This window comes from Macaca fascicularis, chromosome 14 (assembly GCF_037993035.2).
Source record: "Macaca fascicularis isolate 582-1 chromosome 14, T2T-MFA8v1.1".
Classification (NCBI taxonomy): domain Eukaryota; kingdom Metazoa; phylum Chordata; class Mammalia; order Primates; family Cercopithecidae; genus Macaca; species Macaca fascicularis.
The window spans coordinates 18,324,783-18,351,259 of NC_088388.1; the positions used below are offsets into that span (position 1 = coordinate 18,324,783).

Below are 26,477 nucleotides of genomic sequence, written 5' to 3' on the forward strand. Positions count from 1 at the left end.
CTAGCTAAATCTGCAAGTCATCTCTATTTTACTTTCAGTGTATTAGAGCATTACTTTCACTCACTTATTACGATCTTGACCAATTCGAAAATCATTTGTGGTCCATGGGCAATTCCGTCCTTTTCTCTCTCTTTTTATTTTTATTTTTTATTTTGAGACAGAGTCTCACTCTGTCTCTCAGGCTGTAGTATAGTGACGTGATCTCAGCTCGCCTCCTGGGTTCAAGCAGTTCTTTCTGCTGTAGCCTCCCAAATGGCTGGGATTACAGGCTTGCCACATGCCCGGCTAATTTTTGTATTTTTAGTAGAGATAGGGTTTCACCATGTTGAACCCAGGAGGCAGAGGTTGCAGGGAGCTGAGATCACACCACTGCCCTCTAGCCTGGGCGACAGAGCGAGACTCTGTATTAAAAAAATAAATAAGTAAATAATAAAGAGAGGCAAAGTAATCTTTTGAGTTTACTAATAAAAAACATTTTACAGGCTGCCTTGTTTTACCAAATACAGCACTGTGACTAGAGAAGATCCAAGTTCCAGTGGTTGGTTGTGGAACCCAGTTCTCTTAATCCCTTATCTTCCCTTTAGTTCCTTCATCTGAAAAATGGGAATAAAAATGCTGAAGAATCTCCTTTGAGCACTCAGAAAAATAATTATAGTCATTTCCAAAGGTTACGTATTATAATGACTCTGCAAGAGACATCAAGATTATAAGGTGGTTTTAAAAGTAACTCTGACAGTGCTTGAGAAAAAAATTAGTCACATTCTGCCTACATGGTACTAACATATGGTGCAGCCCTGATGAGCGGCACAAGTGGGCTGAAATCAAAATGCAGTTGGAAAGAGGAGCAGTAGTGACTCACTAGATGAGACAGATTTGGCCTCATGGCAGGGCAGTGAAACTAAGAAGGAACTGTGGCCTTAGAACATGCCAAATTTGAGCAAGCAATCATGAATATTATGGAAAGGTTGAATGACTGAGCCTTTGGGTTTGAATTAGGTACTTTGTCTGGTATCACAGTCCTTGTAGCTAGCACCCTCCCTTGGTGTCTTCAGAGCTCCCACTTCCTCCACCTCTGTGCATTCTTCCCCTTACTTCTGTGTATTACTTCTGTGCCTTTGAAGGTAGAAGCCACCAGGCAAATACTTAACACTGATGTGCCTGGAACATTGGGTTCATACTACAATGATAGGTAGAAGCATTAGTAATTCTGCCCAGAGAAAGCTGTGCATTAGCTTAGTTATCATATGTAGATTGCTACTGCTACATCCAGCAATTTGTTGTCCACTGTTGACAGTACTGCCATGGGAAAGAAACAGGAACTATAGAAATAATTAGATTCCTCCTCCCAACTCTCACCACAGTAGGAAGCTGTTTGGGGGGCAGAGAGGAAATACGGGGGATTTGAGAGTTACACCGAGAGAGTGGGCATTTGGGGGAGGAAATAGGAAAAGAGATTTTTAAAATTATTTGTTTATTTTTTGAAACAAGGTCTTGCTCTGTCACCCAGACTGGAGTGCAGTGGCACGATCATGGCTCACTGCAGCCTCAAACTTCTGGACTCAAGCAATCCTCCTACCTCAGCATCCAGATTAGGGCTACAGGCGCGTGCCGCCATGCCTGATTTTTTTTTTTTTTTTTTAGAGATGGGGTCTTGCTGTGTTGCCGAAGCTGGTCTCAAACTCCTGGGTGCTAGAGATGTTCCTGCCTTGGCCTCCCAAAGTGCTGGGATTACAGGGATGAGCCATCATGCCTGGCCAAAAAGATGTTTAAAAATGTTTTTTGCATGCTCTGTTTGCCTCATCTGAGTGCCTCTAAAATAGGGTGCCTCTCAGGTGAGATGACCTCTGGTTTAGGTGCTTACATACTCATGGGAAGATCATATAACTAAATAGGAGGTGAGCTAGATTAGGGAGGAAGGAGGAGAATAAAGAGCCCGCTCCCATCCAACTTTCATATACTACTTTTTTTGTATGATTTCTGAGGATTTAATAATTATGTTGGTTTTGTGAAATAGTTCTATTTATTGGTTGTGAATATGCAAGGATGCTATTGGCAGAGTCAAGCTTTAGGCCATTAGTGGCTCTGATCCTTTAATAATGGCTGCTTACGAGAAAATGTTTGTCATTGTTACGTGAAAAAAAGTAGGTTGTGCAGTAGTATACTTAGCATAATATTGAATTTGAAAATTCTGTGTATTTGAGGCTGGGCACGGTGGCTCATGCCTGTAATCCCAGCACTTTGGGAGGCCAAGGTGAGCCCATCACTTGAGGTCAGGAGTTCAAGACCAGCCTGGCCAACGTGCTGAAACCCTGTCTCTACTAAAAAATACAAAAATTAGTAGGGTGTGGTGGTACATGCCTGTAGTCCCAGCTACTCGGGAGGCTGAAGCAGAATTGCTTGAACCTGGGAGGCGGAGGCTGCAGTGAGCTGAGATTGCGCCACTGCACTCCGGCCTGGGCGACAGAACAAGACTCTATCTAGAAAAAAAAAGAAAATAAAAGAAAATTTTGTGTATTTGAATGCTTTTACTTTTTATTGTATGCATGGAAGAAATCCTGGTAGACTATAAACCAAAATATGGTTGTATGTATAATTAATTAAAGTTGGGGAAATGGAAAAATTAAAACAGGAAGGAATACTTATGAAATATTTTGTTTTAAAAAAGGTGGGTGGCCGGGCGTGGTGGCTTATACCTGCAATCCCAGCACTTTGGGGAGGCCAAGGAGGGCGGATCATGAGGTCAGGAGATCGAGACCATCCTGGCTAACACAGTGTTACCCTGTCTCTACTAAAAGTACAAAAAAATTAGGCGTGGTGGTGGGCGCCTGTAGTCCCAGCTACTCAGGAGGCTGAGGCAGGAGAATGGCATGAACCCGGGAGGCGGAGCTTGCAGTGAGCCAAGATCACACCACTGCACTCCAGCCTGGACGACAGAGCGAGACTCTGTCCCAAAAAAAAAAAAAAGAGAGGGTGCTGCCCCCCATGTTGCTTTTTTACCCAAGTACCTACAGTTTCAAGGGGGAAAAACCCCAAAAAACTAGAAAGTGCAAGTATGTCTCAATTCAGGAAAATTCATAGAAACTTTACAAATTACACCGGATAAACTGGGGAATTAAGTTCAACAATTGAAGGTCTGATATGTGTTACTTTTATTCAGGTGTTCTGTGGATATGAATGTAAATGAGAAAGTCAGTTGAAACATAGTTCACTAACAACATTTTGAAATTAGGTTAAAATCAGTTTTACAGGTGAATCATATGTGATGTGGACTAAACTAGATAACTTTAAAAACTTGTTTAGAGAAAATACAGTTATAGTTTTAGATGACTTAGTGTTAGTCTACATTAATCTAGTCCCATCCTCTAGGGATTGGAAGTCTAAGGGGGAACCATTCTAAGAATGGTTGTGAACCCCTTACAGAATCTGATGAAAGCTATGGATTTTGTCTTCAGGAAATCTCACTTGTCCATTTTCACACGGTTTAGCATAAAGTTTAGCCTGAAGTTTAGCCTAAAGCATTGTTGAGTTTACAGGCCTCCAGCTCCTGAGAGCTCTGCTCCCCACTTGATCCTTTTATCTGATTACTTGGCTCTCTGGAGCATGAGAGTAGGTGAACATGCAGTTTTCTAAAGCAGGGGACCTAACTTATTGAGCCTGGCATGTAACAGAAAGAAAGTAGTAAAGGGCATTGCAAGCTGACTGAAAAGTAGTACTTTAAAGAGAATATACTTTTCACAAATTAATTCTGTTATTTGTCTCTTGTCTCTCTTCCGGTTAAAAGTTTGGGCAGGGTGCGGAGGCTCACACCTGTAATCCCAACATTTTGGGAGGCTGAGGCGGGCGGATCACTTGAGGTCAGGAGTTCGAGACCGGCCTGGCTAACGTGGCCAGACTCTGTCTCTACTAAAAATACAAAAAAATTAGCCGGGCAGAGTGATCCCTCATTTCTTTTTTTTTTTTTTTTTTTTTTTTTTTGAGACGGAGTCTCACTCTGCTGCCCAGGCTGGAGTGCAGTGGCCAGATCTCAGCTCACTGCAAGCTCCGCCTCCTGGGTTTATGCCATTCTCCTGCCTCAGCCTCCGGAGTAGCTGGGACTACAGGCGCCCGCCACATTGCCCGGCTAGTTTTTTGTATTTTTTAGTAGAGACAGGGTTTCACCATGTTAGCCAGGATGGTCTTGATCTCCTGACCTCATGATCCACCCATCTCGGCCTTCCAAAGTGCTGGGATTACAGGCTTGAGCCACTGCTCCTGGCCTATCCCTCATCTCTTTAAAAAAAAGAAGTCCAGGCACGTTGGCTCATGCCTGTAATTCCAGCACTTTGGGAGGCCAAGGCGGGTAGATCATGAGGTCAGGAGATCAGGACCATCCTGGCTAATACAGTGAAACCCTGTCTTTACTAAAAATACAAAAAAATTAACCAGGTGTGGTGGCAAGTGCCTGTAGTCTCAGCTGCTCGGGAGGCTGAGGCAGGAGAATTGTTTGAACCCAGGAGGTGGAAGTTGCAGTGATCAGAGATCATGCCACTGCACTCCAACCTGGGCAACAGAACGGGACTCCATCTCAAAACAAAACAAAAAACCGGGCACAGTGGCTCACTCCTGTAATCCTAGCACACTCTGGGAGACCAAGGAGGGTGGATTGCCTAAGCTCAGGAGTTCAAGACCAGCTTTGGCAACATGGGGAAACCCTGTTTCTACTGAAAACACAAAACATTAGCTGGGCATGGTGGCTTGTGCCTGTAGTCCTAGCTACTTGGGAGGCTGAGGCACAAGAAACACTTGAACCTGGGAGGCGGAGGTTGCAGTGAGTCGAGATCACGCCACTTCACTTCAGCCTGGACGACAGAGAGAGACTCTGTCTCAAAAAAAAGTCAAACTCAACTTTATGGCCCTTAGCATTTAAACAGACCTTTCTGTGGGTTATGTGCATGAGCTTCCCTTGGAGACAATTTTTAACCTGAAGCAGCCTTCTTAGCCCATATCCCTGTGATCTTGAGGGAGTCATTTCATCTCTTTGTGTCTTTTCTCATCTGCAAAATGGAGATAGCGTACATACGAGGATTAAATGTAAAGCACCCAAAACAGATCATAGTGTATGGTAAATGCTCAAAAAATGTTAGCTCTTACTTATTGCCACTTTACAAATGTCTAGACATTTCTCCTTACTTTTAAGTGATAAGGGTTTACAAACTTTAAATGCCATATTCCATCAATTTGAAGATGTGCATTTATTACCACTGATTGTATGTTAAATACATTGATTCTAAAGATAGGAAAATTTATTGTTAAAAAAACCATTTGTGTCAAAGCCAGATATAATATTGATGAATTATCTATTGTTTTGAATTATTTCATCTAGTTCTCTTATTTCCCAAGAGATTACCTCTTATTTCCCAAGAGGTTTACCCTGAGGGCTAAGAGAGACTGACAGTTGGGGCCTGCCTCTCCCTCCTCTATCTTTGACCTGAACAGCCTCACTTTCATGTTTAGGACAAAAACACTTCTGCTTTTAAGATCGTTTAAAAATCTCTAATCTGGATAGTTGTTAAATTATTTTTTGTTTCTTTTTTTTGAGACAATCTTGCTCTGTTACCTAGGCTGGAGTGCAGTGGTGCCATCACAGCTCACTGCAGCCTCAACCTCTGGGCTCAAGCAATCCTCCCACCTCAACCTTCCGAGTAGCTGGGACTACAGACACACGTCACCATGCCCAACTAATTTTTTTTTTCTTTTTGATAGAAGCAGGGTTTCACGATGTTGTCCAGGCTGGTCTCAAACTTGTGGGCTCAAGCAATCCTCTCACCTGAGCTTCCCAGAGTGTTGGGATTATAGGTATGAGCCACTGTACCCAACTAAATTCTTTTTTTCCTGGCTAAATTCTTTATTAGTTCCCTGTCTTATATCAAAAAAGTTTTTCAAGGAATTATTAAGGTTGCTTACTAACAGTTGTTAGTAAGAGTGAGTTGGCCAGATGCGGGGGCTTGCATCTGTAATCCCAGCACTTCGTGAGGCCAAGGGGGCTGGATCTCTTGAGCCCAGGAGTTCAAGACCAGCCTGGGCAACATGGCAAAACCCTTTCTCTACAAAAAATACAAAAATTAGCCGGGCGTGGTGGTACGCACCTGTAGTTCAAGCTACTTGGGAGGCCGTGGTGGGAGGATTGCTTGAGCCCAGGAGGCGGAGGTTGCAGTGAGCCAAGATGACACCACTGCATTCCAGCCTGGGCGACAGAGCGAGACCCTTGGGGGGGGGGGGGAAGAACAGTGAGTCTTACTAATGAGGCCAAGTTCATGGGCTTAGGACTTATGTATGTTATTGAACATCATTGTGCCACAGGCCCTTGTCTTTGGAGTTTGCGATATAGCACGTTCTATGTAAGAGCTGCTGATGGTGACTGAATCAGTGCCAGTCATCCTGGGAAAGACACCGTTTTGTCATTTACTCAGTGTACAAGCTGTATAGGCCAGTAGAAAACACTAAGAAATTTTTATGAAGAGCTTATTACTTTGCCTATTCTAAGAAAGGCTTTTAGGCGATCTCAGAGCCTTTTCTGTCAGTCAAGAACAATTTAAAAACTTATGAGGTTGTATTTTATTTTATTTTATTTTATTTTATTTTTGTCATATACACATTTTAATGCTACTTTTTTATTATTATACTTTAAGTTCTAGGGTACATGTGCATAACGTGCAGGTTTGTTACATATGTATACTTGTGCCATGTTGGTGTGCTGCACCCATCAACTCGTCAGCACCCATCAACTTGTCATTTACATCAGGTATAACTCCCAGTGCAATCCCTCCCCCCTCCCCCCTCCCCTCCCCATAATAGGCCCCGGTGTGCGATGTTCCCCTTCCCGAGTCCAAGTGATCTCATTGTTCAGTTCCCACCTATGAGTGAGAACATGTGGTGTTTGGTTTTCTGTTCTTGCGATTGTTTGCTGAGAATGATGGTTTCCAGCTGCATCCATGTCCCTACAAAGGACACAAACTCATCCTTTTTTATGGCTGCATAGTATTCCGTGGTGTATATGTGCCACATTTTCTTAATCCAGTCTGTCACTGATGGACATTTGGGTTGATTCCAAGTCTTTGCTATTGTGAAGAGTGCCGCAGTGAACATACGTGTGCATGTTTCTTTATAACAGCATGATTTATAATCCTTTAGGTATATCCCCAGTAATGGGATGGCTGGGTCATATGGTACTTCTAGTTCTAGATCCTTGAGGAATCGCCATACTGTTTTCCATAATGGTTGAACTAGTTTACAAGGTTGTATTTTAAATGTCTTTAAACATTTATCGCAGGCAGATAATATTGGAACCCTCAGCTAGCTTGCCCTTCGTCTTGATGTCGCCACTCTCCCTACTTCCTTACCGTTTTTTTTTTTTTGGAAACCGTATATCACCCTGTTGCCCAGGCTGGAATGCAGTGGAGCGATCTCGGCTCACTGCAACCTCTGCTTCCCAGGTTCAAGTGATTCTTATGCCTCAGCCTCCCGAGTAGCTGGGATTATAGGTGCTTTTTTTTTTTTTTGAAACACCACACCCAGCTAATTTTTGTATTTTTAGTAGAGACAGGGTTTCACCATGTTGGCCAGACTGGTCTGGAACTCCTGACCTTCAGTGATCCACCTGCCTCGACCTCCCACAGTGCTGGGATTACAGGCATGAACCCCACCATGCCTGGCTGTTCCCTACATTTTTTATGCTCCTTTTTCCCTTTAGCCTTATTTTGGAGTGGGGTGGGGAGACAGGGTCTCACTAAGCTGTGTGGCCTAAGCTGGAGTGGAGTGGTGCCAGCATAGCTCACTACAGCCTCAAACTTCTGGGCTCAAGCAGTGCTCCTGCCTTAGCCCTCCAAGTTGCTAGGACTACAGGTGTGCACTGCCACACCCAGCCCCCCTCTTAGCTTTTTTACTCCTCTTTAGAACCACCTATATACTTCCTGGCCCTCGCATTGTGATAGAGAAAAGTAGAGATAATGTTAATAGAAACAGACATCCGTGGAGCTACAAGGAAATATAGTACAAACAGTTCAGGCTTTCTCACGGAGCATGTGTCCTTTGTTTCCCCACAGAAACGAAAGGAAAGTTGTAAAACAGTCAAAGCTTTTAGTTTTCATTCAGCTTTTCTCTCTCCCCAAAGCATTTTGGTTTTCTCACAGAATAGGCAATGAAATAACATAGGAAAAGCAAAACTGGGAAGACAAAGCTTTAAAAAAATATAACTTTTGCCGGGCGTGGTGGCTCACGCGTGTAATCCCAGCACTTTGGGAGGCCGAGGCAGGTGGACCACGAGGTCAGGAGATCGAGACCACGGTGAAACCCCGTCTCTACTAAAAATACAAAAAAACTAGCCGGACGAGGTGGTGGGCGCCTGTAGTCTCAGCTACTCCGGAGGCTGAGGCAGGAGAATGGCGTGAACCTGGGAGGCGGAGCTTGCAATGAGCTGAGATCGCGCCACTGCACTCCAGCCTGGGCGACAGAGTGAGACTCCGTCTCAAAAAAAAAGAAAAACAAAACAAAACAAAACAAAATATATATATATATATATATATATTTATATTTATATATATATACACACACAACTTTTTTGAGGCCAGGCACAGTGGCTCACCCCTGTAATCCCAGCACTTTGGGAGGCCGAGGTGGGCGGATCCCCTGAGGTCAGGAGTTCGAGACTAGCCTGACCAGCATGGTGAAATCCCATCTCTACTAAAAATACAAAATTAGCTGGGCATGGTGGCGCATGCCTATAATCCCAGCTACTCAGGAGGCTGAGGCAGAGAATTGCTTAAACCTGGTGGGCGGAGATTGCAGTAAGCCAAGATCGCGTCATTGCACTCCAGCCTGGGCAACAGGAGCGAAATTCCGTCTCAAAACAAACAAACAACCTTTTTTTTTTTTTTTTTTTTTTTTTGAGATGGAGTCTCGCTCTGTTGCCCAGGCTGGAATGCAGTGACGTGATCTCAGCTCACTGCAAGCTCCGCCTCCTGGGTTCACGCTGTTCTCCTTCCTCAGCCTCCCAATTAGCTGGGACTACAGGCGCCTGCCACCACGCCCCGCTAATTTTTTGTGTTTTTAGTAGAGATGGGGTTTCACCGTGTTAGTCAGGATGGTCTCAATCTCCTGACCTCGTGATCTGCCCGCCTCAGCCTCCCAAAGTGCTGAGATTACAGGCGTGAGCCACCGTGCCCGGCCAGCACAACCAACCTTTTTTGTGTAGTGGACTATTTATTCATTTGCCCTTCTCCAAGTGACAGGATCCTGTGTGGAAGATTACAGTGTGTTTTATTTATTTATTTATTGGTGTGTGTGTGTGTGTGTGTGTGTGTGTGTGTGTGTGTGTGTGGTTTCCTTTAAAAAGTCTTTCAGTGGCTTAGGAGTAGGATGATATCCTGTTTATGTGGAGTTTTTTGTTTGTTTGTTTTGTTTCTTAAATTCATTTTTTTTTGCTTTCTCTTGGACTGGCAGTTAAAATGTTCCTAGCCCCCTAAGGGCTGCTGTGTTCTCTGGGACTTAAGATACCTGTCCCTTACCCTTTCATGTATTGATCCTTAACAACTCCAGGTCTCCTTTTTGCTCTCTTTATCTTGGAGATTCCCTGACTAGCTTGCAGTCTGAGTCTGGTCTCAGAGGGTAGAAGTGATGCCTATGAAAACCCATCACATAATAACACTGTTTTTCAAACTGTGTTTCACATAAAATTTGGAGGGAAATGTGATTCCCTGGCCTTTTCTTTGCTCTTTACGTCTTCCAGAAGAACTCTTAACAAGTAGAAATTTAACTTGCTGTCTACCATCTGTGATAACCACTACAGAGCCTTCTCAAGACACACTATCTCAGTAAAAGTTGGTACCTCCTGAATTATGGTCACATTTCTCTAGAGAGACAGACCTACCAAGAAGCCATGGGCAGTTTATCTTCCTTAGCATCTGAATCCTTAGGGTAGTCCTCACCTTAAATGGTCATAATGATAAAGGATTGAATGAAGTTTGTGAACTTAGTAAATGGAAGTTCCTTTTTTCTTGATGACTTTTGATGGTATAGACAGATGCAAATAAATGCTTTTAGGAAGTTCTTTTTTTAAAAATTAGTTTAAGCTTTGCCCTTAAAATTATTGGAACACATCACTACTTTATTAGCAAAATTGGAAACTAATTAAGTCTGCATGAAAAGTTAATACTTAGCACCTATTTTATGCCAGTTAAGAAATGTCTCTGTCTTCAGGGAGGATAGGCAGTGTCTTATTAGTTAGTTCTGGGTCTGGCTTTGTCTTTCAGAATTCTTGTACTTTCCAATGTAGACATTGTCCTTGGTGACTTTGAATAGTTTATTGTCTGTAATGAGAGCCAGATAGAAATACAGCTGGCAGGAGTTGTACGTGGAAGTTTGTAGGAATTTGGGCAGTTTTATATAGTCAGTTTTTACTTGCAAGATTGTTCAATAATGTTTAAAAATAAAACGAATTGGTTTTGTGGTTCCTCTGTTTGCTTTTACCTTCAATTAACTTCCCCATCTTCTGATTTTTTTTGGTTTCAGTGGTTCACCGCCACACTAGGGCCACCAAGATGCATTTACAGTGGCAGGAACTTGGTTGCTTTTGTAGGGTTTCATGCCCGGCACCTATGTATTCAGGAAGGTTGCTTTGGGGAAATAGTGTGGTCTCTCCACATTAATAACATGATCCTTAATTGCTAAAATAATTATACAGCCTTTAGTTTTTCTTAGTCTCCCATCCAAAAGCAGATGTTAAAAATGATTGTTTTAGTGACCTAGATGTATTGAAATTCAACCTCATAAATTCTAGTCATTGGTTTGCTATTTGTTATGACATTTTAGGGCAAGACTCTTTTAAGCCTTTTAGTATTTTACTTCCCCCATCGTTTAAGTTGTGTTTTAAAATTAGCCTTGAGATATTAAATGCAACTTATCTTTAAGGTATTGAGTAAAAAGGGCGCAGGAGTAAAAAAGGCTACGTATTTTTATCTTCTGCCATGGTGACAAAGGGGCTTTTCTTTGGAAAGAGGCTATATATCTCGAGTCATGAAAGACATCTAGGCATGGCCCACTTATTTTTCTTTCCTTGGTTTTTTAGAGTGAAGACATAGTCCAGAGAGGGAAGTGTAAAGCTACAGGTATGGGCTAACTACTGAATGGGTGTGCTCCATGGCTCTCTTTTTAACCTTCTTGCATGAGGCCTGCTATGCAGATATGAAAAAGTTGCTTTCAGAAAGGTGATGGCTTCTTTTCTACATTATGGGATAACATTTGCAAAATGTATGTCTCTGGGAAGCTAGAAATATTTTCTTGCCCTCTTTTCCAACTCTTTCAAACTTAGCTATTTTCCAAGGCAGGCTTATCTCCCACTAAAACTAGCTACCGCCTAATTCTTACAGCTGTTGGGAGGAACGTGTGTATGTTGGAGGGAGCTGGGAGGAATACTCTACACCAGACTTGTCCAACCCGCGGCCTGTGGGCTGCATGTGTTCCAGGACGACTTTGAATATAGCCTAATACAAATTTATGAACTTTCTTAAAACATGAGATTTTTTTTTTCCTTTTTTTTTTTTTTTTGAGACGGAGTCTTGCTCTGTCACCCAGGCTGGAGAGCAGTGTCACAATCTTGGCTCACTGCAACCCCTCCACCTCCCAGGTTCAAGTGATTCTCCTGGCTCAGCCCCCCGAGTAGCTGGGACTATAGGCATGCGCCACCATGCCTGGCTAATGTTTTGTATTTTTAGTAGAGACAGGGTTTCACCGCGTTAGCCAGGATGGTCTCTATCTCTTGACCTCGTGATCCGCCCTCCTTGGCCTCCCAAAGTGCTGGGATTACAGGCGTGAGTCACCGCGCCCAGCCTGCAAATTTTTTTTTTTTTTTTTTTTTAACTCATCGGCTATCATTAGTGTATTTTATTTGTGGCCCAAGACAATTCTTCTTCCAGTGTGGCACAAGGAAGCCTAAAGATTGGACACCACTGGAACAGAGATGAGGACAGAACTTAGTAGATTCCATACAGACAATAATACCTTTCTTGAACCAGAATTTGTTCAACATACGGAATTTTTTTTTTGGGGGGCGTGGGGGGTGGGGATGGAGTTTCACTCTTGTCACCCAGGCTGGAGTGCAGTGGCACGATCTCAGGTCACTGTAGGCTCCGCCTCCTGGGTTCAGGTGATTCTTGTGCCTCAGCCTCCCGAGTAGCTGGGATTACAGATGCCTGCTACTGCGCCTGGCTAATTTTTGTATTTTTAGTAGAGACGGAGTTTCATCATGTTGACCAGGCTGGTCTCGAACTCCTGACCTCAGGTGATCTGCTGGCCTCGGCCTCTCAAAGTACTGGGATTACAGGTGTGAGCCACTGTGCCTGGCTAACAGACTGATTTTTTTATTTTTTTTATTTTTTTATTTTTATTTTTATTTTTTTTTGAGACAGAGCCTCACTCTGTCACTTAGGCTGGAGTGCAGTGGCGGGATCTCGGCTCACTGCAAGCTCCGCCTTCTGGGTTCACACCATTCTCCTGCCTCAGTCTCCCAAGTAACTGGTACTACAGGCGCCTGCCACCACACCCGGCTAATTTTTTTGTATTTTTTTAGTAGAGAAGGGGTTTCACTGTATTAGCCAGGATGGTCTCGATCTCCTGACCTCGTGATCTGCCCGCCTTGGCCTCCCAAAGTGCTGGGATTGCAGGTGTGAGCCACTGCGCCTGGCCTAACATACTGGTTTTTAAATCAGCACTGGAGCTTAAATAAAGTATAAACTTACGATATATTGTTACCAACTAAGAAATGCACTTAAGTTCCAGAACTAGCGTGGGATCTGAAAGTATTACTTGATTGGAAGGGTGGTCACAATTTGACAGGACTGTTTGTTGGGTCAGGGTTACTGACAGATACTCCAAGGAAGGCTCTGAGGCTATACTAGTGCTGAGTACAGAGTCTTTCTGTGATTAAGGATAGGGGGAGGAAATGGAAAACTTTTTAGTTTTCAAAATGGTGATGTTTTTGTCATATCCTTTCAGTATACCATATGTGATAATTTTACAGGCAAAGCAACTTGCACACAACAAATTATTAAACGTAGTGCTTTTTTTGGTACAGTGATTTTAGATTTGAAATGGAAATTTTTGTGTGTGTGATGGAGTGTCACTCTGTTGCCCAGGCTGGAGTGCAATGGCATGGTGTTGGCTCACTGCAACCTCCGCCTCCTGGGTTCAAGCAATTCTCCTGCCTCAGCCTCCCAAGTAGCTGGGACTACAGGCACCCGCCACCACATCCAGCTAATTTTTGTATTTTTAGTAGAGATGGGGTTTCACCATGTTGGCCAAACTGGTTTAGAACTCCTGACCTTAAGTGATCCGCCCACCTCGGCCTCCCAAAGTGCTGGGATTATAGGCATGAGCCACTGCGCCCAGCCTGAAATGGAGACTTTTTATGTTTTATTTATTTTGTTTTGTAAGGCAGGGTCTCACTGTGTTGCCCATGCTGGAGTGTAGTGGTGTGAGCAAGTCTCACTGCAGCCTTGACCTTCCTGGGCTCAGGTGATCCTCCCACTTCAGCCTCACAAGTAGCTGGGACTACAGATGGGCACCATCATGCCTCACTATTTTTTGTATTTTTTTTGTAGAGATGGCACCATGTTGCCCAGACTAGTCTTGCCTGAGCTCAAACGATGCTCCTGCCTTGGCCTTCCAAAGTGCTAGGATTAAAAGTGTTTCCCACTGTGCCCAGCCGGAAAAATTCTTTTTACAATATTTCTCTTTCTTCTTTAACCTCCCTTCCCACCATGCAGAAATTTTTACATTGTCTAGATTCTTATGGAAAAGTTAGCTTTGTTTGTTTGTTTTTGAGACAGGGTCTTATTCTGTTGCCCAGGCTGGAGTGCAGTGACTCAATCTTGGCTCACTGCAGCGTTGACCTCCTGGGCCCGGTCACTCCTCGTGCCTCAGCCTCCTGAGTAACTGAGACTACAGTGTGTACCACCACACCCAGCTAATGTTTTGTATTTTTTTGTAGAGGTCGGTCCTGCTTTGTTGCCCAGACAAGTCTCAAACTCCTGGACTTGAGCAGTCTGCCCACCTTGGCCTCCCAAAGTGTTGGGATTATAGGCGTGAGCCTGTGTTCCTGGCCCATAAATTATTCTTAACTGTTACATTTTGTAACAATAACAAAAATCTTCCACCAAGTGAAATATAATTACCACAGAAATAATTACCAATTTGTGTCAGCATATTTTACCTGTGCAAGGTAGTTGGTTGGGAGCTCAGGAGACCCACTAATTATATTATAAATACTCAATTTAAGAAATGAAATTTAGGTCCAAAAAGGTACTGTGTAAAAATTTAAGTTACTATAGTTGGTTATTTTCAAGTATCAATTGCTTACTTTTTTAATCTCTTATATCATCTCACTGCCAGAAACTCGGGGGTAAAATACCCAGTCCACTTAGCAGCAGTCTGAGGTTATGACCATTCCCTAGATTTTTGCAATTTGAATTCCCTTGTATAGATTGATGGTGATTTTTAATGACATTGATTCCCTTTTCAGTAGTAGCTTCTAATCTCTGTGCTTATATAACTAGACTTCACTTTATTGCCCTTTCAAACATACTTAGATTATTGGGGTGGAAGTGTAAAATCTGTTCACCTGTTGTAGAACTCCCTGGTTGTATCTATCAAGGTAGACGTTTGCATAAGCTACCTAGGCTTTTTTGCTTAACTGTGCTTTTGTTTGCTTTTTCATCCTTTTGGCAAAACATACTGTGATTGCTAGCCTTTCTCTTTTCTAATCCAGTTTTACACTTCCTGTTAAGTTTATACTATGCCTATATCCTAAATGCAATGAATGCTGTTCTGTTGAGTGTTTTTCTTACCTATATTGATCATTTTTAATGATTTGGGTTCTTAATGTTACAGCAGGCTGATTGCTCCTACCTTCACTTAATCAGGCTTTGAATTGTTGCTCTTTTAAATAGTAGAGAATATTCAAGGCAGAGAAAACAGACAGACGGACAACCAGGGAGAGAAGAGGAAACCGTGAAAGTACATTCAGAGTGAAAGGAACAGGTGATAAAAAGAGGCTGAGGGAAAGTTAAGGCCTTCTTTTGCAGCAGACCCTTGGTTATAACCCCTTCGGTCACCTCTGTATTTCTAATGCTTCCTTTGTGGGAAAAGGCTGGAATGTCTATTTGATTTTTATTTTTTATTTTTTTATTTATTTATTTTGAGACAGAGTCTCATTCTGTCGCCCAGGCTGGAGTGCAGTGGCGCAATCTCAGCTCACTGCAATCTCCGCCTCCCGGGTTCAAGTGATTCTCCTGCCTCAGCCTCCTGAGTAGCTGGGATTACAGGCATGTGTCACCACGCCCAGCTAATTTTTTATATTTTTAGTAGAGACGGGTTTTCACCGTGTTAGCCAGGATGGTCTCGATCTCCTGACCTCGTGATCTGCCTGCCTTGGCCTCCTGAAGTGCTGGGATTACAGGCTTGAGCCACCGTGCCCAGATGAATTAAGACATTTAAACACACACATGCGCACATACACACACACACACACACACACACGGGCAGTTTTTTGTGAATAACTTTCTTTTCTACTTTTAAATTTCCCTTAATATTTGCATTTTTGTATTCCCATAATTTATCACTTAACTTCATAACCTTTAAAATTGACTTGTGATTAATTTCTGTGCTCTTTTCCCAAAGCATGTTGAATTTAATTATACTGAGATAACTCTTGTGACCTGTCTAAAAAGAAGTGCCCTCTTTCATGTAATGACATTTCATCTTGTGGGTTTTTAAAGCAATGTTGCTTTATAAATCATAAAATGGACTTTAATAGCAGTATAAGCACAGAGAATTCATGGACCGTACTTTCTATTTTCAACTGCTTTATAAATTGGGCCTCTAGAGACTTCTTTTGAATGAAAGTTCTATGACTGGGAAAAAATGATTTTAAGACATTACTCTAAATCATGTTTCCCAGCCCTTGGCTTAGTGAAAACTATTTTAAGGAGAACACATCCTTTCATACATTGGGCAGTGCCTGGCAACTCAATAATGTCTCCATTTAAGTAGTCTGTTACAGATATGATTCTGATTTGAACTGGAGATACAATTAGATTTCGTATGTTTTTAGTAAATATTAAAAACACAATAACCAGTAAGTTCCTTGAAATTTATTGAATCCTTTTTAAAGGAATTTTTTTTTTTTTTTTTTTTGGATGGGGGAGACGGAGTCTTACTCTGTCGCCCAGGCTGGAGTGCAGTGGTGTGATCTCGGCTCACCACAACCTCCGCCTCCTGGGTTCAAGCTATTCTCCGCCTTAGCCTCCCGAGTAGCTGGGGTTACAGGCGTGTGCCACCTCGCCCAGCTAATTTTTTTTTTTTTTGGTATTTTTTTAGTAGAGATGGAGTTTCACTGTGTTGGCCAGGCTGGCCTTGAACTTCTGACCTCAGGTGATCCGCCTGCCTTGGCCTCCCAAAGTGTTGAGATTGATTACAGGGGTGAACCACTGTGAGCTGATGTTGCTCAGCCTTTTTAAAGCCTGGAATGTCTTTTTAAAGGAATTCTTGCACTAAAAGATGTAATTTGGTTGTCGACTCAGAGTTATTCTTTGGTCCAGGCAGCTTTCTATAGGAAGAGGCATGCCATCAGTTCCAGTGTACATAAGAAAAACTAGGACAAATATAACCAGTAATCTAACCAGTCCCAGCTAGGGTTACCATCTTCCGTCTGACAGGCATGGCTGGGTAAACTGTGTACTGTGTGTCAGTTGCACAGTCTCCTCTCACTTGCAGCTTGTTTTTGCTGCTTTAATAGGGTGGAAGAGAGCTCCTGCCACTTCTGCCTCTATAGTAGTAAATCAGATGAGCGAGTCTCTGGCAAAAATAGAAAAAGCAGTAAGTTGCTGTTACAGTTCTAGATTTTGGATGATGACGTCTGGACATGGACAGAAGAGACAGTTTTCACCTTCCTGGGTCAGATGCAGACAGATGTCAGCCATTGTTACACAGATTAGAACTTTTAGGCCTATGCTATTGTGCCTTTCTTTTTCTTTTTTTTTTTTTTTTAACGTTAACTGTGTGTTTAGGAGTTCATTCGTTTTACTTCTTTGCAGGCTGAACATAACTTCTTTTTTTCAAAGTTCCCTGTGTTGTGAACTGAGCTTGGGTGAAGTGAAATCTTTGAGGTAAGGCAACTCTAATGATAAAAATGGAAAGAAAGCCTGTGAAATTTGGGAGCCTTCAGAGATAACATTTTAGAGTCACTGCCTAAATATTGAAATGCCACCATTTGTTGTTTGGGGGGATGTGGAGCTAAATTGAGAACGGGAGCACACATCTGCCTTGACTGCTAAGTATATCCATCTCTACTGCTCACCCATAATAGAATTTTTATGTGTGCACTCACTAGTCTTGGTTTTAGCAACAGTTTAAAGGAGGAAAATGACAATGAAGAGACTTCATATCTTGGTTTTTCCCTTACATGTTTGAGTGTTGTCCCTGATAGGCCCTAGTTCTTTTTCATTATTATCACTATAGTGGCTTTTGTTCTTTGTTTCTTTAGAAAGGACAACAGAGAACTGAAAATACATTATTTCCTAGTATGCTAGTAAGAGGCAGAATATTACTATTCCATTTTTATTTTCTGGCAAATTAAGCTTCAGAGTTAGTAAAGAAAATTTCTGTGTGCCATCTAATGAGTGTTGCTGAACAAAGGATTTTTGAAGTCTTTCACCTAGATGAGGAGCACACCTTACTCTAACCATTAAATAGCACATCATCGAGAAAGCAAGGTCAGTTGAGAAATTGATGCTTTTTTGAAAATATCAAGAAAAAAAAAAGTAAGGTTGATCCACTGTAGGCAGTTGTACGTGAGTGGTAAGTTTCTGGTGGCCAGTTTATTCAACCAGCTTGTCTCTGGCCTGCTTCTGATGGTCTTATCATTCCTCTTTATGTGACTGTTCTGAGGTTAGTTTGGACCTAAGTACTGTGCTCATTGCTGTCTGTGGCACATGGAAACGTAAGTTTAAAAGCAAGGCTAACAACCCACTTCTTTGGTGAGCCTTTTCTCGCTTCAGTTAGTTTCAGGCTTTGGGGGACCTTAAAAACTGGTTTGCAGGGAGGAGTTTGGAGGATGTGAAACAAGTTTGTGTTTCTTCTGCTCAGTTAGCCACTGCTATCTTCATGGATCTGACATTCTATTTATCTGACAGTGCACTTAGTACTGCTTCGCCAGGGAAAATCGCACAAAACAAGCCTGGCGCATCAGCACTTTCATTGTGTGCTGGGCTGAGCCTCCCTTCACATGGTCACATCCCCATTTTAATCCAATACTCCCTTTCCCTACCCCTTCCCCAGTCCTGCCTCTTTCTGTGGCACTTATTGCTGGTTTCCCTGAGCTCCTGTTTCCACTTTGTGTTTTTTGTGGGGCCCAGGAAGCTAAAGCTGTGTGTATTTGTGGATCAGACAAGTGCAGCAAGTTAATATCATTGGCTTCTGAAGGGGAGAGTGAGGTGATGGCTGCGTTTAAGTTGGATTTCCTTCCAGAAATGATGGTGGATCATTGCTCTTTGAATTCCAGTCCCGTGTAAGTATTTTTGTTGTCTAATTTTTATCATAAGCAGAGGAACTGGGCTGTTTCTTTATTTGATGAAATTGATTCTTTTTTTTAAGAAGGGGAAGAAAAAAATGGGAAAGGAAGCCAAAACAACCTGAATTTTCTCATGCTATTATTTTCAATTATAGTCTGAGTCTGTCTCATTACTGCTTATTTCCTCAAGGCTTTAAGTTATTTATATAAAGGTGCACTTGATATATGACCAGCAGCATCAGCTCAAGTGTGCCAGTTCCAATTCCTTTAAACTGTAGTGTTTTCCTGTATGATAGATTCCAAGGTATTTTTTTTTTATACTATAGCATTGTTGCTTTGGGTTGGACATGCAATTTCAAATAATCTTTTGGGAAGGAAGTGTTTTATTATTTTAAATTATTAGATTCTTAGTCTCATATCACAGAGGAGACTGGTAGCTACAGTCAGTGTGTTTAGTATCGTCTACAACATTCTGTATTAACATACAATATGTAATCCTGGACCTTGATCCCCACCCCCCCCCCAAGTCTCATTGAAAATGCAGCTCAGCACATGATTTTAGGAACATCAAATTGTCCTTCACCCTCCAAAAAAAGCAAAACTGGATCAATCTTGATCGGCAATTTGCCCAAATAAATTGTGAGAACGAGAAACGTTGGCTTGCAGTACTGTTCAAGAACTGCTGTTGTACACAGCCAAAATGCTAACCTAGCCCTGAGTTGTAGCTGCTGGAAACCTGAATTCTGGACTTTGTAGAGAAGGACACATTTCCAACCCCTGATTACAGTCACTGTAACCAGGCTTCAGAGTGTTTTGGAACCTCCAGCAAATGAGCTTTAGGTTATTCAAAGCCAAGAATATTAAGTGATAGAATATTCTCTAGATAACAGGTGTTAATGCAAGTCTTTGAGGTTAGGCCTCCATGTACAAATCAATCTACCCTGGGATTAGATGTAACAGGTGTGGATAATAGTAGATACCAAACAGTTCTTTGTGGAATAGTTGGGGGGCAGGGTTCAAAGTTAGCTGTTTCTCTCTTTGTTTTTGAAATAGGGTCTTGCTTTGTGGCACAGTCACAGTTCACTGTAGCCTCAATGTCCTAGGCTCAAGCAGTCCTCTCGCCTCAGCTTCCCAAGTGACTGGGACCACAGGCATGCACCACCACCTGGCTGATTTTTAAATTTTTTGTAGATATGAGGTCTCCCTGTGTTGCCCAGGCTGGTCTTAAACTCCTGGGCTCAAGCTATCCTGCTGCCTCAGAACCTGGCCTGTCTTACTCTTTTGAAATGGATCTTATGTCTCCTCTGTAGTCTCCAAAATTACAGTAATTTAAATGTCTTTTTATGAGAATTCTTTACTACTAAAATTTTACTTTAGCAGTAACAGGTGAAATTACAGTGAATATCATCATAAAGATTTAATACATAATAAGGATATTTCCATGTCCCAGGATTTATGATCCTTAGAAACAAGACTGTTGCTTAAATTATCTTTCACTGTAACACTTCCTGTGTTTTGCCACTGCCTGGTGTTCAACCCAGCATTGACACAGCATTCTTCTCAGCCTGCTTTCTAATCTTTTAAGATATTGGACTCATTCAGTATCCCGTTAAATCTGGACCATGGACCACTGCATGAAAGTCACCTGAAACTTAAAAATTCAGATGTTTTTGTGCTAGAATAGGACCCCCTAGACTCTAGTCTAACAAGTGTCCAGCATGTTTTTCATGCACACTGAAGTTTGAGAGCTAGTGGACTTACTGCAGGTCATTCTCAGAGTCAATCGGGGAATGAATTATCAACATTTTTTCCAAGAGTGTTTGCATCTGTTTTAGTCATCCATCTTCACCAAAGCTTTGCAAGGGTGCCTGGTCGTAGGCTATTGCCCCCATTTTAAACATGAGAGACCCAGTTGAGAGAGATTGAGGACAAATAGTAATCAATGTTGGGCCTGAAGTACAAGTTTAAAGGTAAAGGTCTTTTTATATTTTGCCCACTAGACCAGGCTGCCTCTCGTGTCAGTGAACAGTTACCCAATGTTCTTGATTCTCCATTGATCACTCTTAAGCTTCCACTAGTGCTTCTTACTTTGCTTGCACCCTAAGATATGGGTGTTTTCATGAGTTGTGTCCCAAACTTTTTACTTTTCACTCTCCCATTGCTTAAGGGGACACTGATGTGCTTCTCTGCTTCTCAGATCTCTGTTCCCCCAAATGTCTTCTGAGGTCTGTGACTTTATTCTAAATACTGCTCATTGGTTACTTTCATCTAGAGACTTCCCTACAAAAAATAATTCCCATATTGTCTTCATTAGAACCCAAGAGTTGTTAGTTTCTTTCTCTTCCTCTCCTCCTTGGAGTTCAAGTGAACTCCAGGTCCTAGTGTATCCTGGCCCAAAATTTCTCAGTATTGTCTGAGACTGGGCGCTAATCTAGGTAGTAGTTTATGCAAGAGCCTTCCGATCTCCATGTTCCCTGCCTTATTTCATCCTCTAGATTATTTTTAGGTATCTTTTAAAAGGACAGATCTGATCATTCACTTAATCTAAAATCTTGGAATAAACTCCAAGCCTGTCTATATAACATGGAAAGCCCTTCACTGGGTCTCTCTGACCTACCTCTTTATTCTTGTCAACTTTCTAGTATGATCCCCTCTGTTTCTGTACTCTTTCCACAACTTTCTCAAGTCCTTTTTCTCCCTTCTAATGTTATCCCACTCTTCCAGTATCTCCTCAGTCCTTACCATTTCTTCGTCACCCTTAGGCTTCTTTCCTCCATGCCATGTTGCACTTTTTCTACTTACCTACTCTATGCAGCTGAAATCTCTGCACACACACCTCCCCCTCCTCCAATAAAGTAAAATCATATTAGCCACTTCTTTCATAGAACTTTTAAACATTCCTTTATAGGATTTGTAGAGGATTATAGTTGTGCCCTTCTACTTTTTCAGTGACATTGCCTCAAGGTCACATATTGCTCAGTCTTATAGAGCCCTGTAGTGTGTAGTATCTGGCACCATAGCAAAAGCTTGGGTATTACAGTTGAGAATGATATTAAAGATGATTGCAGAGATAAGATCTCCAGATCTTCATACCTCAGGCAAGAAGGCTGAAAACCTTTAAAAGCATATTGTTAGCTATTCTATTGTTGGATGGTGAATTTAAATTATTATTGTCTTTATTGTGCTTAGAGATAGCTTTTTCTAGTACCTGACACCCCACATGATAGGAAGATTGCCCTTTATCCAAATGAAAATTACTTTCTCACAGCATAAATGTATTATTCTGTCTTGTTCTCACTAGGGAGCAGCTGGTAAGTAACACAGGCCAGTGTTTCTGGGCCCTTTTTATTCTGATGCACTTCTGTTCCAGTTTTTCCACAGCACTGTATGTGAGCCAGAGGGACCTTGTATATAAGGGTGGGTGGTGGCTGAAGTTTGGAATGCAACAAGTATTTTTGCCTGCTGGGGAGGTGGAGGGATTGGTAAGTATCTGAATTTTTTCTGTTTGTATAGTTTAAGGGAAGTCAACAGGTAATGGAAGGGGGGGAGTGAAAAAATTAATAATGAAAGGTTTCAGGAATTATTTTTAAACAGGTCCCATTTGAAGGTCTTGTTTGGCTGCAAGGAACAGATGTCCACTCAAGCTAGCATGTATGAAAGGGCTTTCTTATGAGGACTCAGGTGGACTGAACTGTCATCTAATCAGGAACTCTGCAGCTAGAAAACCTAGAAACTGTATCTTTCTGACCCCAGGATACACAACTGCTCACTCTACATGTGCCTCCTTTCTATTCTTAACTACCTTATAACTTTGGTTGCAACATGGCCTTTCTTCAGATCCCTTCTCCCTCCCCTCCACATTGAGACATAATTCACATACTATAAAGTTTACCCTTTAAAGTGAGCAATTCAGTGATTTTAGTATATACAAGAGTTGTGTAACCATTTCCACTATTTAATTGCAGAACATTTCATCACCCCAAAAGAAACCCTGTACCTAAAAGCAACCATTCCCCTCTTCCTCCCCACATCACCCTTCCCCCATCCCCATTCCTAAGCAACCACCAACCTACTTTCTTTTTTTTTTTTTCTTTTTTTTTTTTCCCCCTTGGAGACGGAGTCTCAGTCACCCAGGCTGGAGTGCAGTGGCCAGATGTCAGCTCACTGCAAGCTCCGCCTCCCGGGTTCACGCCATTCTCCTGCCTCAGTCTCCCAAGTAGCTGGGACTACAGGTGCCCGCCGCCACGCCCGGCTAATTTTTTTGCATTTTTAGTAGAGACGGGGTTTCACCGTGTTAGCCAGGATGGTCTCCATCTCCTGACCTCGTGATCCGCCCGCCTCGGCCTCCCAAAGTGCTGGGATTACAGGCGTGAGCCACCGCGCCTCGCCACCAACCTACTTTCTGTCTGTAGATTGCCTGTTCTGGGGATTTCATATAAATGGTAACATATACTATGTGGCCTTTTGTGACTGAGTTCTTTTACTTAGCATAATGTTTTCAAGGTCTTTGTTGTAGCGTGACTCATTATCTTTTGACCACAGTACTTTGCACTTCTCCATTTAACCCATGCTATCTCTAGTTGCAACTAAATTAAATTTAAATAACTTAGTGGCTGTCGTATTGCCCAGTGCAGCTGTAAAGGAGCTTGATTGGCCAGCCGTGTTTTTGTTTTAAGCATAGGTCAAGGGTCTTAAGTTTCTGGCCAGCCAGTGGATCAGCTTGCCATTGGGTTAAGACACACCTCCTGGTTTAGTCACTTGGGGCCAGAGGATGGGAAAAAAAGTGGAATAGAACATTTGTGCTGCTCCTGAGATAGGCCTGGGATGGGGAAATTTTGAGAGGGGAAAGGAAAGGAGAAAGAGAAGAGAGTGTTCAAGAATTTTGAAGAAATACATACTTTGAAAATACGGATCTTTGTTGTTCCTTCGTGTGTCTCTTCCCAATTGTGTCCCTATTGTATTTTCTCATAGTATGTGTCAGCAGAAATCAAGGTAGACGAGATAGCCTCTCGTCCTGAATTTTCATAGTTGCTCATTCTTAATAATGGCAGCAGAAGCAACAGTGAGAGCAACTACCTCCTCAGGTATTATTACTGCTTCTGCTGCCAGTAGTAGAAACATAAAAAGAGAGGGGATAGGTTTCATCCCTTTCCCCTAAAACACTTGCCACTTTCTCATCTTCCTCCTTTTCACATTCTTGCAGGCCGTGATTTGCCTTTCTTATATCCTGTTCCCAGGTCAGGGCTGGCAGTACTGCTCCAGGAAATAGGAATTTCCGTAGACTGGCCTCTTAGGAATGACAGGGACACTATAGATACCTCTCCAGGGAACTGCTGAATTCACTGGTTCTTGAGTGGAGATGATAAATATATATAACTCTCCATCGAATGGGGAAGTAAAGTACAAATTTGAGAATGTATTTAGTGATACATAAAGTAAGTGGCTGATGTGGTGGCTGATGTGTAGCCAGATGGCTTTTTTAATACAATGGTTACTTTTAATGACAAGATGCATATTGGAAGTATATGTGGAAGAGGGAGAGTGTTGTTGTTTCTCTTCAGATACAATATCAGAGAAAGTTTGTGACTGCTTATTACATACACATGGGTATACATGCAGTTGTTGCTATACCTGGATAGTGCTTCTCAAGCTGTGGTAAAGGACCATATCTCTCCCCACCCCCATCCCCCACTCCCTTGAAAAATACAGTGAAAATGAAGTAGGGGAAAAAATAAGGTACAAGCTTGTATTTTATATTTATTATTATTAGATTGAACAAATACAAAATTGCTCAGTCTAATTTCTGTAAAAATTTCTGTAAGAGTTAAGTTTGAAGATTGCCGCTGGTCCTTAGGCCATACTTTTGGTTTTTTGTTTGTTTGTTTGTTCGTTTGTTTTTAAGATAGTCTCGCTCTGTTGCCCAAGCTGGAGTGCAGTGGCGAGATCTTGACTCACTGTAGCCTCCGCCTCCCAGGTTCAAGCGATTCTCCTGCCTCAGCCTCCCAAGTAGCTGGGAATACAGGTGTGTGCCACCACGCCCAGCTAATTTTTATTTTTTTAAAGTAGAGACGGGGTTTCACCATATTGTTCAGGCTGGTCTCAAACTCCTGACCTCAAGTGAGCCATTGTGCCCAGCCTCTTGGGCCACACTTTGAACAGCACTACTCTACGGGAGTCTTCTGGCTATTGAATTGGTATATAAACAGGGAAGGGGAGGTTCATGGTGTAGGTAGACATGAAAAAATAGAGAAGGATTTGGAGAGCTAAAGAAGAATCTAGAATCTTGAGTCTCTGCTAAACTTTTGGGTAAACTGTAATCTACGTATATTGACTTGTGCTTTAGCACTAAACAGGATGCAAAAGTTTAGAATTGGCACATAAACAACAGAGGGAAGGGGCATGCTGAGAGCAGTTGCCTCCAGTGTAATACAGATTGATAAAACTGCTTTTCAGAAATAGCCGTCAGCTTCCTTATCAAAACGTTTTCTGGGCACCATTGGGGTTCTTTGTTAACTCTGTCTAGAATAGAAATATAGTGAAAGATTAGCAACATTTTAGTAAAATGCTATTACAACTGGTAATTAAAGTTGTCGGGACAGGTTGTAGGGAGTAACAGCCAGTGTTTCACTAGTCATAGGGCTGCCTTTTTTTTTTTTGGAGACAAGATCTCACTCTGCCACCCAGGCTAGAGCACAGTGGCCCCATCTCAGCTCACTGCAACCTCCGCCCCCCAGGTTCAAGCGATTCTCATGCCTTAGCCTCCCAGGTAGCTGGGATTACAGGTGCACGCCACCACACCCAGCTAATTGTTTTGTATTTTTTGGTAGAGATGGAGTTTCACCATGTTGGTCTCAAACTCCTGACCTCAAGTAGTCCACCTACCTCGGCCTCCCGCAGTGCTAGGATTACAGGCGTGAGCCACCATGCCCGACCATAGGGCTTTATTCATCATGGTAGCTGGTTTCTGTTGCAACATTAGGATTAAGCATTTAAAAGCAGTCACATTATGTTTTTGCCGTGACCTGCCACACGTTTTAAATTAATAGATTACAGGAAAACCAGTAAGATGATGCCGTCTAAAACACTCAAAAGAAAATAGGCCAGGTGTGGTAGCTCATGCCTATAACCCCAGCACTTTGGGAAAATGAGGTGGGAGAGTTATTTGAGCGCGGGAGTTTCAGACCAGCCCTTGCAACATAGTGAAATCCTCTCTCTACAGAAAATGTTAAAAACTAGCCAGGCGTGGTGGCGCATACCCGTAGTTCCGTCTACTGGGATTGCTGAGGTAGGAGTATCGCTTGAGCCTGGGAGGTCGAGGCTGCAGTTAGCTGTGGTCATGCCACTGTACTCCAACCTGGGTAACAGAGCGAGACCTTGTCTTTAAAAGAAAATGGCGCCGGGCGCGGTGGCTCACGCCTGTAATCCCAGCACTTTGGGAGGCCGAGGCGGGCGGATCACAAGGTCAGGAGATCGAGACCACGGTGAAACCCCGTCTCTACTAAAAATACAAAAAATTAGCCGGGCGCGGTTGTGGGCGCCTGTAGTCCCAGCTACTCGGGAGGCTGAGGCAGGAGAATGGCGTGAACCCGGGAGGCGGAGCTTGCAGTGAGCCGAGATAGCGCCACTGCACTCCAGCCTGGGCGACAGAGCGAGACTCCGTCTCAAAAAAAAAAAAAAAAGAAAATGGCCTACTGATCCTGTGGCAATCAAATAATCATAGGAGATAATAGTTGCTCTTAAATTTGGGTGCTGTTTTTGTGCATAAGCACTCATTTTATCAGAGCTAATTGGTTAAATGGGAACTGTTGAAACTTAAGAAATTTCTCCCTTCGCACATTTGAGTGCTTACTTTGAACCAGAATACTATACTAGGTGTGGT

General features: G+C 42.5%; 1 protein-coding gene across 50 annotated transcripts in view; it reads left to right on the forward strand.

Annotated features, from left to right (window-relative positions):
• Positions 1-26,477, forward strand: part of CELF1 (CUGBP Elav-like family member 1) — a 92,094-nt gene that overhangs the window by 38,775 nt on the left and 26,842 nt on the right. For 15 of the 50 annotated variants that reach the window (XM_015434738.4, XM_045370484.3, XM_065529487.2 and 12 more), the window contains exons 2-4: positions 11,102-11,141; positions 17,124-17,195; positions 18,444-18,595. The exons of 14 other annotated variants lie outside the window; for them this stretch is intronic. In XM_015434738.4, coding sequence (XP_015290224.1) covers positions 18,525-18,595 — 71 coding nt within the window. In that variant the 5' untranslated portion in view covers positions 11,102-11,141; positions 17,124-17,195; positions 18,444-18,524. The remainder of the gene's footprint in view (positions 1-11,101; positions 11,142-17,123; positions 17,196-18,443; positions 18,596-26,477) is intronic. 21 more of the 50 variants (XM_015434741.4, XM_074013614.1, XM_074013618.1 and 18 more) reach the window with 2 other exon arrangements.